Source organism: Canis lupus, chromosome 1 (genome assembly GCF_048164855.1).
Source record: "Canis lupus baileyi chromosome 1, mCanLup2.hap1, whole genome shotgun sequence".
In the NCBI taxonomy this organism is placed as follows: Eukaryota; Metazoa; Chordata; class Mammalia; order Carnivora; family Canidae; genus Canis; species Canis lupus.
Genome location: NC_132838.1, coordinates 56776233 through 56793571, shown reverse-complemented (window position 1 = coordinate 56793571; position 17339 = coordinate 56776233). Strand labels below are relative to the sequence as shown.

Below are 17339 nucleotides of genomic sequence, written 5' to 3'. Positions count from 1 at the left end.
CATATGCTTTTTTTCTTTCTTTCTTCAGTGTAGATAAAAGTTATATGGGTCCAGACACTCTCCACTTAAAGCAAGACAGACGCACACCCCCGTGCGGGAAGGATGAGTATTCATGTTAACACATGAGGTTTTGTTCAGGACAGATTCAGTACAAACTACAAGATGTAAGATATAATTTTGCATCAGACATTTCAGGAACACCTTCTTTTCGGCAATACCACTAAAGAAGCCACTGAGCACCAGCCCTGTCAGTCCCACAGCAGCCCAAGAGCACGGGAAAGGCTGCCTGGGCCTGAGCCGCCCTCCGCCACGACGGCCTGTGACCTCAGGCCAGTTATGTCAGCGGAGTGTCTGTGAAGGGGCATCTGAGGACCAGTGAGCTAACGACACTGGTAGCACCTAGCACGGTGCAGATGTGAGCTATTCCTACTACTGTTGTCTGCAACGCGCCATTTAACTCTATCTTTCCATCTTTGATTTACTTATCATGTGCATTCCTTACACTTTATCTTCAAACCTTCATTCCTTTTGACCTGAGAATCTGTGACACTTTGGCAAACACCTAAGACAATTCATTGAGGGCTAAGAATAGGCAATCCATCCTGGCCATGACTACAAAATTCAAAAACCCTCAGGAACATCTGCATGCATGTGACCTTCCAAGGCCTGTCTCATGTACCACGTTGTGATGACACATGACGTGAAAGACATGATCTCTGAACAAGGAACAGGACATACATGTTTATATCCTTTTAAAATAAATATTTTACGTTACCCAAATTATTACATTTCAACTCATAAATTTTTATCTGAAAAGAAAGACCTTGGGTTGTGCTACATGAAAGCACCATGGTGACATCCACATGCCTTGCTCAAAGCCATTAGCAAAGACAGCAGGAGCCCCATAATGTTGGAAGTGGTCAGACCCGACTTCCAGCAGTGAGACTGGCCAGCACTCCCAGGCCCATGACCGCCCCTGGTGCATGTCCACCACCCTTCCCCAGCCAGAGACCGTCCTATCCTAGGCTCACCTTCTTCGTCTCCTTGAGGTTGGGTCTCCAGCGCTGGAGCTGACGCATCATCTGAATTCAGAACGGAAAAGATTTGCAAGGAGACTACAATTATGAGAGTAAGTTCAGTAAGTGTGCATACAGGATGGAAGCTGAGGGCTTGCATATACCCCACACATCACCCAAAACCACCACCCCAGGGGCACCCATGAGTGGGGCCGGTCAGGGGCTCCCCTGAAACCACACAGGGCACCTGGTCAGCTGCCACTGGACAGTGTCGGCAGCCTGGAAACAGGGCCCCTGAGGGAAGTGCTGGGTGGGCTGCCAGTCCCTGGGAGTCAGAGCAGCTCAGGACAGGGGAGGAAGAGACAGAAATAATATAAGCCAGGGGACACAGCAGTGGGAAAGGGGACTCACATCAACAGAGTCAGCGAATTGGGGTGACCAAAGACAGAGACGGCTGGGGTGGACTGGGGGAAGCTGGATATGCTTGCTCTGCCCCCACCACCGTTTTCCCGAGTACAAGGCAGGGATCAAAGAATTGTACACTGAGTTGCTGCCCTATGCACCCCTGACCATCAGCCTCTCCATCACCCCTGCAGGAGCTGGGGTAAGGGCTCATGGAGGGACCAGAGTCCATGTCACAGAGCGGGGGAACGGTGTGCATTAGAGAACCGCTCTACATCATTTCTTTGAGGCAGATATTCCAGGGGATAGTCTTTATTAGTAGAAAAACAGACTGTGGGGTCCCCAGTAAAGCATAAGGTTCTAGAGGGTTCCGAGACATGGTAAATGAGCTGCTGGAAGTCTGCTCTGAGTAAGTGGGGCCCCTGCAGGGGAGCAGTCCAAGGCATTTGGCGGGGCCCTCAAGAGCCAGCCTGGTGCCTTTCACTCAAGCTTTCTCATGTGATTTTGTTATATAATAATTTCAGGATTAAAATACAATAAACAGTGGGAGAGATAAGGACTGGCCACAAGGCTTATCTGTGATTCATGACTTTCCCAGATGTCTGAGGAATAAAAATGAAGTTTCTCATAAATTCTTTCTGGGGGAAAACCGAAAAGCTTTTTTAAAAACCTTAACATGTAACAATCTTTGGGGAAAATAAAAAGCGTGCTCTCTGTCAGAACACTCAGAATGTCATGTTGCCTATTTGAGAAACCCAAGTTCTAACACTGAGAGTAACTGGAAACCCATCAAACATCTTGTAACCTCCTTCCAGAAACAAAACTTAAATGGGGGTCATATCTATAGTGCACTTAACATGTTTAGAAGTCCTTTGAAATGGCACCAATCAAGTACATTATTAGTGTTGTACATTTTTACTGAGGCCAAGGCAGGTGACCACTATGGGACCATCAGCTTATTCCCCAAATCAGTGGGTCCCAGCCAGCCTGAAAACTCAGCCCAGCTCACCCGCGGCAGGTGAGGCTCAGGGCACCATGGGAAGGACGATGGTGAGGGAGCTGCTGCAGGCCTCCCTCCAACCCCACCCCCAACTCCAACACCAGGGGCCCTTGTGTTTCCCCGCCCTCCCTCGCCATCAGCATGACCCACTCCACCACCACCCATGCTCTGGGTCCCTGTGTCGTTCTGTCTCAACGTAACAAATGCATCAGTGTCTACTGATATCAGACTTGAGAAAATGAATCAAACCGTGGAGAGCTGTGTGCTTTCTGTTTTTCCCTACAAGACTTTGCAAGGCCTCATTTTGATCCACAAGCCAGCTGTGTGGCTTAATTTCAGGTATTTTCTCTGTTGTGCGCATGTCTGTAGATCAAGAGCCTTCAGCAGAAGGAATATATTCCTGCCTTAATTTCTGTGCCCACATACCAATTCCCTAGGGATTTTTTTTTTTTTAACTTTTACAGCAGGTTGAGCATGTGCTACGAGGCCTTGCATCAGGAAACCACATCTGAAGCAGTATTTCCTTCGTCACCTCTACCCCTTGAGCATCTGATGGATGTTTGTCACATGAATATTGTCCCTTCTTCCTCTCTAGAAAATACTGACATGTCCCCCCTGGGACCTTACAGACCCAAATCCAAGCTGTTCATCTAACATTCTTTTGCAAATGTAAATGTTCTCTCTGGCCTGCATTCTGACTCTGCCTGCCACCATCTTTCCCCTAAAAAATGTGCTACTTTCCCCAATTATCAGGTTGTTCTGTCCTACATCATACCCATCCCTACACCCACACCCTTCCATGCTCACCCACCGCCTCTCCTTTCATGAGACTGCTCTACCCATGCTCCCACCAAACCCTCCTCGGGCACTGTCCTCACAGGCTGACACTGTCTCGTGTGCCAGGTGCATGTCACTTGTATTTATCTTCATAACACACAGGCACTCTACCACCTTCCCAGGGCAGAGACAGTCCCCACCATAACCTCAATACATGCTTAAAGAAATGGACTTGAGTGAAACTCAGGTCTACTTGGCTTTGTATCACTTTTCTTTATTATTGGGTCATATACTACAACTTACATCAGAAAAAAAAAAAAAAAAAGAGTTGCCTAAAATTTTGGTACTAAATCACTATCTTCATTTGTCTTGAAAATGACTTCGGGGGATCCCTGGGTGGCTCAGTGATTTGGCGCCTGCCTTTGGCCCAGGGCGCAATCCTGGAGTCCTGGGATCGAGTCCCGCATCGGGCTCCCGACATGGAGCCTGCTTCTCCCTCTGCCTGTGTGTCTCTGCCTCTGCCTCTCTCTCTCTCTCTTTCTGTGTCTATCATGAATAAATAAATAAATAAATCTAAAAAAAAAAAGGAAAATGACTTCTGACTTTAAAGGCCAATGTAGAAAAAAAATAGAAAAATAAATAAATAAAGGTCAACGTAGGATAAAGGCAGAACACACATCACTGGGTCTACAGGATGATGGCTGCGGGAAGCGCAAAGAGTAAAGGTGGGACTCATGAAAGGTCATGGTGGGCACACCATAGCCTGCGTAAGATGAACCAGGTGCTATGGAGTGGTTCCAAAAACAAATGACTAGCTGCTCTACCTCATTCATGTTGGCCCCAGTCCCAGAGGATGTGACTGTCCTAGGTGGGAAGCGTACCTTCCTCTTTCTCATGAGGAAGCACTGAGATGTCTTTCTCAGCTACTGAGAAAGCTAATGTCTTACATTCTGAGCTAAACGTAAATGACTCAATGACTGCCATGCTTCAGATCTATGTGTGGAACCCAACACCAATCTGGAGCCCTCCCCACAGGTACAGACTCCAGGAAGCACCTGCCAGCATCTACAGGTGGTCCCAGCACAAGTCATGCCGGAGAGGCCCTTAGGTGGGCATGTGGGGGTTATACACCCAGCACCTGCAGGTCCCTGGCAACCCTAAGGGGTGAATGCATGTGTGTTGAACGAATAAGTGACTAATTGTGTCAGCTCTCCCTAACATGGAGTCCACACTTAAATTTTAACTTCAGGCATGGATCAAATTAGCTGTTATATATTATCATCAGGGAAATTTAAGATAGTTACCTGTTTTTCCTGTGCCTTCTCGTTGGGGTAGCTTTTCATTTATGGAACCTAAAAGGGAAAATAAGGAATAAATTATTTGGGGCTCTCGAATGGTCATCAGTAGTTGTTATGCAAATATCAGGTTCCATTTGGATTAGTTTACAGTGCTTTTCTAGTTAAATTACTCAAGGCATCTGGGACCCTGAGGTGGCTTGTATCTGTAGACACAAGCCCTCAACTAGTAAACCAAGGTAGGTTCCCACTCGTGCTGCTAACTAGCTGGCCATGTACACGAGGACATATACTCTTCAGTGTGCAATATGTCATAGTTTCTTCACTCGAAAAGTGTCCTAATTCCTTTAACATGCATTGCCATGTTGAGGCAGCAGAATGAATTAGAGTTAAAAAGGAAACATTTTTTTAAAAAATAAAAAGTCATGCAACCAAAGATAAATAAAATCCTGGTTTCAGTTGGATTTTGCTCTATAGGAAAGAAAATTGAGGAGCTTTCTGTAGAAGAATGCAGGAAACAAGCTCAGGCTGTCGGAGTGATTCATGAGAGTGTCTATAATATTTATGTTACACTGAGAGGTTTGCATCACAGATGTGAGGTGTGGCTCTCTCTTCCCCATTAGCTCAAAACTCAACAGGCATAACTGTTTTTCTCACTTTATCACACCTACTCGGAAGAACAAAAACAGAAAATTCTGTTCAGCATGACTTCGGAGTTTACCTGCTGATTGTGTTCAGAATCGTCGATGCAGGATTCATCTAGAATTACCACAGTCTCACGCTGGCTTGCACTCCTCCGTGAAAACATCTCATGACACAGAACGTGAAACCCATTACTTGCTTGACAATTTGGAATGTGACTTTGAAATACAAACCATCATTTATGCTGAAGATATAAACTTTATGACATTTAATAATATTTTTCCTGTTTCTTAGAATATAGCAGCAATACAGTTGCACATGTACCAGCAGCTCATCACAGGAAAAGATGTCACAGGACAGAGAGTTAACACGACCATGCAGAGACTATTCATTTTATCGAAATATCGGCGGAAATCACATGAAGGGGATGGGTCCTCACACCCTTTGCCAAAACTAAGTGAGCAGGTTTACTTCGGGGAACAGAATGCACACACAATAGACATGCATCTAGCAGCGCCAACTTCAGGAAAGCTCAGAGGGTCCACAGTGGTTTCCAGCTCAGGTGGAAACACACCCCATCCTCCTGCCCTGAGTCTAAGAAACAAGTGGGCGACGTGCATTTGGAAATTTCACGTGCCAGTGAACAGAAAGGACCACGGTGAACCTAACTCTCCATGTGACATCAGAGGGGTGCTCCCTGAAGCTGGCCTCTGGCTCTTTCCCTGCTGCTGCTCCTGCCACTAGGGGAACGGCTTCTAGGCTTCAAAACCCAGGATTCTACTTCTGCTGAGAACCCCCTGGGGCATGAAAGGGACCCCACTGTGTAGCCTTCTCCTAAAGCTTTTGAGGCCCTACTTGGCCTGCTTCTCCCTTCATGCCTCTCTACACAAAACCAGATTTCTTAAAGAGCTTAAACGTCTTTAGTCATCAGCTTACTGTTATCATGTGTTTCTGCAATGAGTCAAAAAATGTTTTCTACTTGTGACTGGAAATGATAATATTTCAGTAATATTTCTCAATATGACTATTCAGATTCTAATATTCTAAGCTAAATGTAAATGTCATGCATAGTAATTCCACGCCCCACATGAGAGCCTCTTTGCTGGATTAAGGTAGTATTGTGACATCTAAGGATTGAGGACCACAAGCTGTGGATTTGCACTCTGAGAGGCTGGGGCCCCAGGGGCATCCGGGGAGCATCTCCCTGCAACCCCGGGTGCACTTTCTCCCAGAACAACCCCCTCTCGGCTTGCTCACTGGCCCCCCTGAATTCATTTGGCATTTACTCAAACCAGTCGATACAAAATTATCCCATCTTGTTCTTAAATAGTAAGACGTGATTTTAGAGCAGAGTCAGGTGTCCTTGGTAACCTGCTCCCTGATTCAAGTGTTGCGCAACAGAAGACCCAGAGACACTGTTTATTTCATCTTTCAACTGCCTCTGGACAAAAAGCCTCCCCCAGATCTCACTTCCTTCCCTGCAGTGTCCTGTCCCCGGGAAGTGGAAGAAGGCTGAACATCACTGTCCACACAGCAAAACCACTATGCCGACCAGAATCTGTGAATCCAAAACCAGAAGCAACTCTTACTTTTTTCCTACAGTTTTCTGGAGAAAAGCATTTGTTGAAGAATTCCCAAGAATTTGGGACAGGTGAGATTCTAAGATGTAGGTGCAGAAGAGGGCACCTGGGGGACAGTGAACAGCTCTGTGAGCCACGGGCTGGCCGGCTACACCTGCAAGACCTGATCACGGCTCATGGACATGAACACCGCTCCTCGGATTCCTTTTTCCAAGGACACAGGTGAATTCCCTCCATTGGTGAGATCTTATCCCATTTAAATGCTCTTTTAAAAGAGGTGGCAATTCGGGTATGCGTAACTGGTGGAGGAAACCACAGAAACACAATGCGGGGAGAACTATACCCACAGTTTAAGGGAGAATAGCATGAGCTGTAGTTCTGAGCACCTGGTTCAAGTCCAGCTGCATGCAGGGATACCAGCTTTTTGCTGGAACAGCCTGGACCAGCCTGGACAGAAGGTGCCATGTCCTGCTGAGAGCTGGAGGTCCCAGCCAGCTCCTTCCCCAGCGCCAACTGCACCCTGGTGTGTGAGGCCTGGGCAGAAGGGAGAGGGTTAAGGAGGTCACCCAGGGCAGGCAAGCACATGTCTAACATGCAGAGTGGATGGCCCCCACAGGGCCCAGTTAAACAAGCCACTGTAAGTTATCCATTTCTAGAAATCACATAGTTGAGTGCAGATTTACAAGATCGCATGGCTTTGTTTCAGAAAAAAGGAAAGAGTGAGAAAAAAAAAGACAGAAAAGGAATAGAAGGATTAGGGGCTCTGTTTCTCCTGTATTTTCTGGACATGTGTCTCTTTGCTGCAACTCTGAGTAACCCAGTAGACACTGTGCTCTCTGAAAGCAGAGGGCCAGAGAGCCTGCACCAGTGGTTTCACCCCTCCAAACCCTTCCTTCCCCACCATGGTACAAAACAGTGGGCTTTTCTCAGGAGCTGGCTGGTTGTTTCTGCCCCTCATTCCCAGCCAGCATCACCATGAATGATCTCGCAAATACCGCAAGGCAGAGCGGCTCAGCGGGGAAGACAGAAGCTGGGCTGGAGAACAAACTCACTACCTGCCAGCTCTGTGACCCTGTCAGGTGGCTTCATCTGCCCCAACCTCCATTCCCTCATCTGCAAAATGGGCAGTGTCAGGAGTATCTGCTCCCTGCCCGAATGACGACATGAGAGAAATCAACAGAAAAGAAGCACACAATGAACATTCACTTAAAATATCTCAGGTGTGAGATCCCTCAGTGATGGCTCAGTGGTTGAGCATCTGCCTTTGTCTCAGGTCATGATCCCGGGGTCCCAGGATTGAGTCCCACTCAGGGTCCCTGCATGAAGCCTGCTTCTCCCTCTGCCTGTGTCTCTGCCTCTCTCTCTCTCTCTCTCTCTCTCTTTGTGTCTCTCATGAATAAACAAAATCTTTAAAAAATATATTTTAAAAAATCTCAGGTGTTCTGTCACCTATCTGTTGCATATCCCACCTGTGGCCTCTGCCTTCACTCAGTATTTTATATGCAGAGGTGGAGACAAGGTCTGCACACAGCAGAAAGCAATGCTGTCTCCACTCAGAGCACATGGTCAGCCAGGGCCCCAATGAGCCTGAGTGATGTCAGCCTCTCTCCACGACCACTTCCACTCATTCATTTAACACATGCTCATTGTGTGCTAGACAAAGCACTAAAATGTTTCATTTACTTTGGGGAGATAAGCATAAAATGGAAATTAATGAAATAATTTATATTACATTTGTGCACGGCTAAGCTATAAGTTCTTACTGTGTGTTGGTCATTGTTCTAAGTACTTCACATGCATTAAGTCATTTAATGCTGACGACAACCCGAGAAAGTGCAACCATCATTATGCCCATTATACAGATGAGGAGACTGAGGTCTGGAAGGTGCCTAACAGGCCTCAGCTTGCTTAGCCAGCCAGTGGCAGGGCCAGGATCCATGTCTGCACTGTTAGCCTTTGGGGGAGCTGAGCAGACAGGCAGGCCCCTGAAGAAGATGGAAGGGTGAACAGGCCCCCCAGCTAGAGGGGATAGCAGCATGAGTTGAGAGCAAGGCTGGCAGTGCAGTGGGGCATGGCATGTCCAAAGGAATATTCTACGAGAGTGCCCTGCAAGCTCCTTCTCCCCATTATTCTGTGCACATTCTCAGTTTATGAGGACATACCTCCCCGGGTGGGGACTTTCCTATCATCTTGGCCTCTGCAGAGTCTAGTGTGGTGCCTGTGCATGGAAGAGCCTGAATCAGAGTCAGGATGCCGGAGCGTGACCTGGGAAGGCTGGCAAAGCCTCTCAGCATCAACAGCACCTCTGATCTCAGGTCCACTGACCCTCCTACCAGTGAACAGCCCAGCGGTGGGAGAACGAGGCCAGAAAGACTGAGCATAAGATGCAGGGGGTGCCAAGCCCAGGATGGAAGCTGATGTTGATGTCAAAGTGCTTGGAAACCCGCCAGTCCCGCACTGCTCTTCGGTCAAAGGTCAGGCCTACAGAGGGTGACAGGCATAGTCCTATGGTTGAGCCAACGTGCACAATGAGAGCTGCCTGCACTCAATTTTTAATAAATCAGTAGGGCACAACGCCTGCCTGTGTTACGTCCCGGGATTGTTGGGACACCCAACCAACCGCATGAACACCGGTGTCAAAGTTGAGAAACAGGAAAGTCCAGAGCACAACATGACCTTCCATAGATCATTCCATGACTTGCAAAACATTGTTGGGCAGCCACCACAATGGTGTGCTGCCCCACCCCTCCCACGTGGGACCTGATGCTGTGAATTACATGTGTTCTCTACTCTTGCCCTGTAAGACACACGCCAGCATCTAACCAGGCTTGCAGTCTTCCTTAGGGCAACACGGCAGCTTACCACCATGGTAGTGGCTCATCTGATTCAAAACCAATTAGATTATGATGCTTACTAGGTCTTAGTAGATGGTGCAGGAGCCTCATTAGTGAATCCCAAATCTTGCCTGTATGAAATACTAGATATTATGCACCTATTATATACAGACTATAACAGTAGGAAGGAACACCTCATACTAGCTAAGTGATGGTTTTCTATACACCATGGTTTTAATGACCATAGTTTCTGTTACATGTCTGAGGAATCCTGGCTTTAGGGTAATCACAGAGAGGGGCCCCTGGGTGGCTCAATCGGTTAAGCATCCGACTCTTGATTCTGGCTCAGGTCATGATCTCAGGGTCGTGAGATCGAGCCCCAGGTTGGGCTCTTCATGGGGTACGGAGCCTGCTTGAGATTCTCTCTCTCTTCCTCTGTCTCTGCCTCTGCCTCTGGCCCTCCCTCTATCCTGCTGTTTTGTGTGCACTTTCCCTGTTTCCCTTTTAAAAAAAAAAAAGAAAATTTCCATAGTCTGGAAATTGTATCAGGAAATTTACCTACTCTGTGTTGGCTGTTATCAAATCATTATTTTTCTCTCTTTAGGGATATAAAATGAATTTCCTCAAAACTTTGAAAATTGTCAAGAGTCCCTGACGATTTGTATTTTAGTCTAAAGCAAATGTCAGTGAGTGATGTCTACACTGCAGCCTAGCAGCCACAGTCACCCCTCTCTGGTTCTCACCCCAGGGGCCCACGGGTTCCGTCCTTGTGCACCTTCTACTCTTGTTAAAGCTGTCTGATCTAATTCCCTTGCCAGTGTGCACTGAAATGTTTTACTTTACTATCATTTTTCAGGAAGAGAATTGTTAAGCCAAGAGAAGGCATTTTTGGGGAAAAGACAGCTCCTTCTAATCTGTAGACTTTCTGGTTCACACAAAGCAACTCTGAATTTGCATTTCAATAATTTGTACAAAGAAATACTCCAGAGACTTGAGAAGCCAGCTGTGGCTGTGTTGTTGATTTCAATATTTGGAAATTCAGTTGTTCTGGATGTTTCTTTCAAATTCCTCCGCTGGGGACGCCTGGGCGGCTCAGTGGTTGAGCGTCTGCCTTTGGTTCAGGGTGTGATCCCAGGGTCCAGGGATCAAGTCCCACATCAGGCTCCCTGCAGCGAGCCTGCTTCTCCCTCTGCCTATGTTTCTGCCTCTCTCTTTCTGTCTCTTATGAATGAATAAATAAAATCTTTTTTTAAAAAATCCTCAGCTGTGCAAGTTCCTTCATTTAGTGCCAGGGAAATTCATGAGTGAAAAATGAATAAAACAGCTTCTGTCTATAAAGTGAAGATTTTCAGAAAGGATTAGGATGTTCAAGGACACATGAAGCCCCCCCCCCCCCCCTTTCAGGGAGAGGCCAGAACTGTGGGCATTGTGGACAAATACGAGGATCATGGTTAAGCTCATGTAGACACTGCATCGAGAAGCTCTCTGATCTCACCTGAAGGCCTCTATGGTTCAGGCATGGACCATCCCAAACCCAAAGGGAGAAGCTGCTCAGATAAGCAATCAGCCCCAGGAAAGAACCACTAACTCACTCATCCCTCTCAGCAGAAATGCAAAGCCTCTCATTGACACCAAAGGAGAGATAATACTTGATGTGATAAAACGCTCCGGGAAATGAGCAGGGCCGGAGAGCTGACTTTCTGCCCTGCACCACGAGAAGGCGCTGGAACACGGGGAATGGGGACGCCAGGTTGAACATGACCCCTGTCCTGCTCCGGAGAACTCCCCCCATGACCGACCCTGGTTTCAGAAAGGGGTGCGCTGGGCGGCACTCAAAGACCTTCAGTCATATAGTGGGATGTGTCCCCTCCTCTGCTCTGCATCCCCAGCTCTGTAGCTGACTTCAAACACATGCCTCAAGCTGAGCGACATACAAAGATTCCTGGGATATTGTAAGACGGAGAATTCTTGCATGTACGTTCAGCTTACAGCGTCTCGAAGTGCTTTGTACTCTTGCCAGGAATAAGCTCTTGGCCAAGGTGCGTCGTTACAGAAGGGAGATGAGATTAAAAACCCTGAAGCGATTTCCAAATAACAGCGAAGAGAGGAGCTACAAAAATCCTCCCTTGGAGAAAAGTCCTTTGTTTCTGAGTTCTACTCTGCCCCCAGCAATGTTAGTCTTCAAATCTTTAGAAGGAAGAAGAAAAGAAGAAATCCTTACAGAATAAATATAAATCAGAGGCGTGCAGATGGAGACACGTTGACCTGGCTCTTCCCCAGCGTAGAGGACAGCGGGGGGTGGGGGCAATGCTCGGTGGGCTCCCTGTCATTTCCTTCATCCCCTGAGCATCTCCCAAGCAGGAGAAGACCCCAAGCACAAACCCATCTGCAAACCCAGGGGTCTAAGTCAACAGGGCTCGGTGAGCATATAAATCTGCAAGCCATGAGCAAGAAACACCTGCTTTCAGGCAGGGCAAGGCCTGGAGTACATCTGGATGCAGCTCAAAGAGCAGCTTTTTGGTCCCAAATATTTCTCAAGGCCGTGTGCTGTCTGCCATCGACACACAGGCTCTCCCTAATCCAGGAAGGGAGAGTGCTCCCTCCATCCTGCAAGCACCCCTCCCATGCCCGCCTTGGAACAGGCCCAGCAAGGAGCAGGGACTCTCCAGAATAAATGGTGTGAACAAGACCATTTTGCCCCCTCTTTATGTCAGGCCAACGTGTTCCTCTTTTCTAGAACTGTCTCCCCGTCACCTGTCCACGTCCTCGGGCAGCGAGCTACCCCCCAAACCCCCCCACCCCGAGTGCCTGCAGCTCCCACTTGACTCACCCAGCCTGTGACGCGTGTGGCTGCAGAGCCCTCGACAGACCGTGTGTGCCCTGCCTGGCAAACGCTCCACAACAAACGAATTAGCAACAAACGATGGGTGGATTCCTTGGGAGAAAGGTAGCGTGGATGTTCTCTGTGAGCACTAGGTTCACGGGTCACGTACCCCATGATTTACTATAGCAGAATCTTATCAGTGCATTAGGGATCACCACATTCCATCATTCAGCCGTTGGGAAGTGGGGGTCAACAGGGGTGGGCAGGCAGGACCTGCCACCCCCAAAAGTGCCCCTGCACTTAACCTCTGCCTCTGCCAGCCTGAGCGCCACTCACTCAGGGGCCTGGCTAGGAAGACGAAGCCGACCACTCACTTGCTGCGAAAACCTGAGTGCAGCACACACCCCAAAGTAATCACCCTTGATTACCGCTGATGACAGCAGACGGTGGGTTACCAGAAGCCCCGTGGAGTCAGTGTGGTGGGTGGGGAGCAGCACGTGGCTCCCAGTCCTCTTGGCACCATGCCGAGGCCTGGAAAAATCTACCACGTGCTCACAGACCTCGAACCTGGAGCTCTAAGTAGTCTAAGTAAAGACTGCAAGGCCCGCGAATTTCCATTCTCGGATTTGGCAGAAAATGTGGGCTCTAGAGACAAAAGATACAGTTCTAAATCCCAGGTCTATCGCTTACGAGCACAGAAGCCCCGGGGTAGAGTCCTCACCTGCAAAGGGAAGGCGACACCACTTCTGATCAGGCCGCTGTGACGCCAGCACCTGCTGGGTCCCCGTGAGCGAGCACAGCTGCCGCCTCCACTCCCGGAACGCCACGGATGCCCAACACTAATGCTGGCCGTGCCCAAATCCTCACGTGCACCTCTTCCACCCCACCCTGCCCTCCAGCCCGGGTGCATCTTTTCTCACCCAGCCCCTCAGCTCCTACACATCCACCCCTTTCCCTGCACCAAAACCCTCGGGGGATGACATTGTAGATGCATGACTCTAGGGAGGATTTAAGTCTGTGTACTACTTTCTCCAATGATATTTGCATTTTGAACTTTTTTAAATCTCCTTAAATCTGTGGAATACTGCACTCACACGTAAAGAACATAGACATACAGCATGGTACACTGTCGTTAAAGATCCAGAGAAACAGCGTCCAGGGCAGAAGGAGTCACCACGTCCAGCCTGGTCTCTGATCAGGGGCCCCCTCCCCGCCTACAACCCCTGTCCTGATCCCACTGTAACCCCTGCCTCGGTGTCCTTGTGGCTTTCTACCCAAACACATTTCTGCAAGTGCAAGAGCTGAGTTTTGTCTGGTTTTGAATTTTGAATAGACTCCTGCGTTCTGCGCTCTGGTGCTTCCTCTCAGGACCCCGGGGGAGCCACGTGTGTGTAGAGACCGAGCGGGCCACGTGGCCCATCCAGTCAGGTACCACGGATGCGCATCCACTTCCCAGATCCGGTTGTTGTAACAAACGCTGCTCTGGATGTGTCGGAGCATGTCCCCTGCTGCAAACTGAGTGCACGTCTCCGGAGTCATTCACATCCCATTACCACACGCGGAGGGCAAGCTGATTCTGCCTCAATGGCACCAGCAGCCCAGAAAGTTCCATGCTTTCATGTCCTCACCAGCACATCGTACATCACTTTTTTTCTGCCGCTGGTCGGGCGGGTGTGTAAGGGAATCTCACTGTGATGTCATTTGCATTTCCCTGGTGCTAATGAGCCTGAACCCGTTCTCCTATGTTCACTGGTCATTAGGGTTTCCTTCCTGTGTAAAATGCTGCCTATTCAAGACTTTTGACCATTTTTCTGCTAGACTGTCTTATCTCACTTTCCTTATCAATTAATAGGAATCTGGGTATTTTTGTATTAATGGCTTATAATCCAGAATTATGAAATAAAGGATGCTCCCCCTTTTGAAGGTCCCTCTGGGAGAAGTGAGAACGTGGAGGATTTGGGGGCAGGGGCTCTTCTCCGAAATCGCAAACCTGTGGATACCTTCTTCACTCCCCTGTGGCCTCACGGCGCGTTTGCATGTGTTCATAATAAGCACACATACGCACATTCTAAGTGACAGCTCCTGTTTATGGCTCTGTTTTCAGCCTCCTGTCCTGGTTTTCACAGTTTTACAGTGTGTATTTATAGGGGAAGCTTGATGTGAACTCCAGGGCGAAAGATAACTGTTGAACCCTGAGACTAAGTCAATTTTAATAAACAGGATGAAAGCCACTCTCATCATTTACAGCGAGTAGATAACACACACCAGACACAATACACCCCAGCTGATGTACCAGTGAAGGGAGGAAGATGTACCTAAACAAGACCCTGGCTGTTTGCAGATGAAAAAGTGTGAACCCCTGTGGTGCGTGTCACCATCACCACCCCACGCAGCGAAGCCCTCTCGCCCTGCTTGGCTGCATTATGTATGAGGCTCTGTCAACAGCTAGGAAGAAGCTGAAGTGTATTATGCAAAGGTTTGCCATAAACTCTTCATGCATGCATGTGTGAGCGCATGTGTGGGACTGTGTGTGTGTGTGTGTGTGTGTGTGTGTGTGTGTGTGACTGAGCATTGGGAGTCTGTGTGTGCACCATGCACATGTATGGGAGCTCGACCGTCCCGAAACTCCCTGGGCTCAGACGTTCTCAACAACTCCCCACAATGCTGCAGCTTCTGAGCACAGGCATCTGCTCTCCCACACACACATTTGTGTGGAATCAAAGCATGACTGCAGCTGGGCGCCCATAGACCTTTCCCGAAGTACCCTGCAAGTGATGGAATGTACTGGTCATATCAGCAGGTATGAGGTGACCCTGGCCAGGCATCTTGAAGTCACAGCCCCTAAACTGAGGCCCAGAGGTGAAAGGGACACTCACTTGCAGAAAGCAAGTCTGAAAGGAGAGTAGGCCCCAACCTCACTGCAAGTCTGACCTGAAACACTGAGTTTCCCCACTGTTCCCACACAAGAAATACCAGAACCATCATGTGAATCAAACAACCCGCACGGCCAGTGTGAAAATGGAGCATTTCTATATGGTCCAGTTATAACTACTGGTACCTGGTTTAAGAAAAACGCGAAAATGGACAGTACAGTGGTTTGATTCCAAAAACAAAATACTAGTTGGAAAATGTAAGGAATTCAGCCAATTTTGTCCCAGTTTTTCAATAAAGATCATTCAGACGCAACTTAATTTTCTAACAGTATCATTAAAATCACAGAAACAGGTATCCTCCCTGCTTTTTCCTTCGTGAAAATAAGGCTCGACGCCGAGCGGTGCCCACACAGCTGGAATAAAACGCGTATGTGAAGGTATCTTCCAGGGTGAGGGACGCATGCAGAGGCAAATAGCATGTGTTAATTTTCCTCTTTCTCTCATTTATTCCATGAGTTCGTAAAAGAATTATTAGGTGCAAATGTTAGCTCACTAAAAATATTTGTCAGCAATTTTTAGCTCTTGGATAACAAGATAGTTTTTTTTTAAATAAATATGTTTTAATTTCACGTTATGCACACCCTGTGGCTTTTAAGTGATGACCAGTTGCTGGAAATATTAGGTTTCATGTTACTGTTAATTACAGATGTCATCATGCTGAAGCACTTAGGCATTCTGGCCTGTGCCTTGGCTCCTGGCGTAAACGTCTGAATCATGAACAGAATTCCTAATTATAAGATGTCTGACCTTAAAAAAAAAAAAAAAAAAAAGTCTAGAAGTAAATCCTAAGTGCAAATGTTTCAATATTTTACATGAAAAATCAGGAACACGCGTTGTGCTTCCCTGACCGTTGTCCTAAGTCCACTGTAGGAGCCTTGATGCAGAGACCATGAAGCCCCTTCACAGGTGGTCTGATCTGTCCCCCAGCCAATTAATCACAAGTCAAGCTGTAAAACAGTCTCCACCAAAAATGATCAGAATCATTTATATCATTTGGGGTAAAAGAGTAAAGGAAGATGGACTATTTCATAGGCTATACTCCTGACAGTATTTTCACTTTCGGTGGATCAAGCCCCCTTCTGAGTAATAAAAGAACACAAACTGTCTGGAAATGGACTTACAGGGAATGACCCTCTTTTTCTTTTCAAACATATACATATAAAACCATAACTTTTCTTTTTTTTTCCTTTTTTTTTTTTTTTGGCAGAGGAAACATGTGGTCATTTTCACCACTGACTCTAGTCCTTGGGGTCATTCCTAAAACACTAAGTCCCGAATCAAAGAACCTATCATAGTTCAGGCCAGAGTTTCCATTGGTAAAGGAGTCTTAAAAACATTTTTCTACTGTATTTTAGGCTTTGTCCAGAGACACAAACCCAATGCCTGTGATGCCTCACAACTACCTGCACTGGATTTCTTGTGCATTGTGAGCAGACACGGGTGGGTGACCAGAATGACAGTGGCCAGTTGTCAGTAGGCGGCCAGCCGGCCTGTTTGTGGACCTACCAGGGCACCGGGGCGTCTTGTGGGCCACGGCTGTGCCGCTGACTGGCCTCCCGTTGGGTGTGACGCACCAACAGTATCCGGTGTAGCTGTGACACTGCACCTGGAGGACAGCAGAACAGGGAGGTGAGCTTGACAGCACTGCTGGGCCACAAACCTCTCCCCTCACTGCATCATTCAGTGAGACACACGGGGTGGCCCCAGGCCCCGGGACTTTAGAGAGCACCCCCACGGCACTTGTGCTGCGTGCCAGTGCGCTGGCCACTCTGCTGTCCAGGATGTTCACCCGTCTGAGCTAGAGCCACGTCTCATGGCAAGGCAAGAGGCTGGGCCCCAGGGACTCCACAGGCATGCTCAGCGGCCCCTGCTGTGCTGCAGCAGAAGTAAGGAGAGGGGACCGCATCACTCCCTCCCCTTGGGGTCTCCTAGGGGAGTCTACCCAGCATTCCTCCACCCACCCAGGGTCTCCCCAGCATCCTTCCTGCCCCCACCAAGGTTTCCCTAGCATCCCTCACCCACCAGGATCTCCCTAG

General features: G+C 48.2%; 1 protein-coding gene across 3 annotated transcripts in view; it reads right to left on the bottom strand.

Moving 5' to 3' along the window:
* SMOC2 (SPARC related modular calcium binding 2) overlaps positions 1 to 17339 on the bottom strand; it is a 158615-nt gene that overhangs the window by 83772 nt on the left and 57504 nt on the right. For 2 of the 3 annotated variants that reach the window (XM_072831208.1, XM_072831197.1), the window contains exons 4-6: positions 16810 to 16909; positions 4500 to 4547; positions 1032 to 1082 (exon numbers count right to left, since the gene is read on the bottom strand). In XM_072831208.1, coding sequence (XP_072687309.1) covers positions 1032 to 1082; positions 4500 to 4547; positions 16810 to 16909 — 199 coding nt within the window. Of the gene's footprint in view, positions 1 to 1031; positions 1116 to 4499; positions 4548 to 16809; positions 16910 to 17339 lie in introns of all 3 variants that reach the window. The other variant, XM_072831189.1, reaches the window with a different exon arrangement.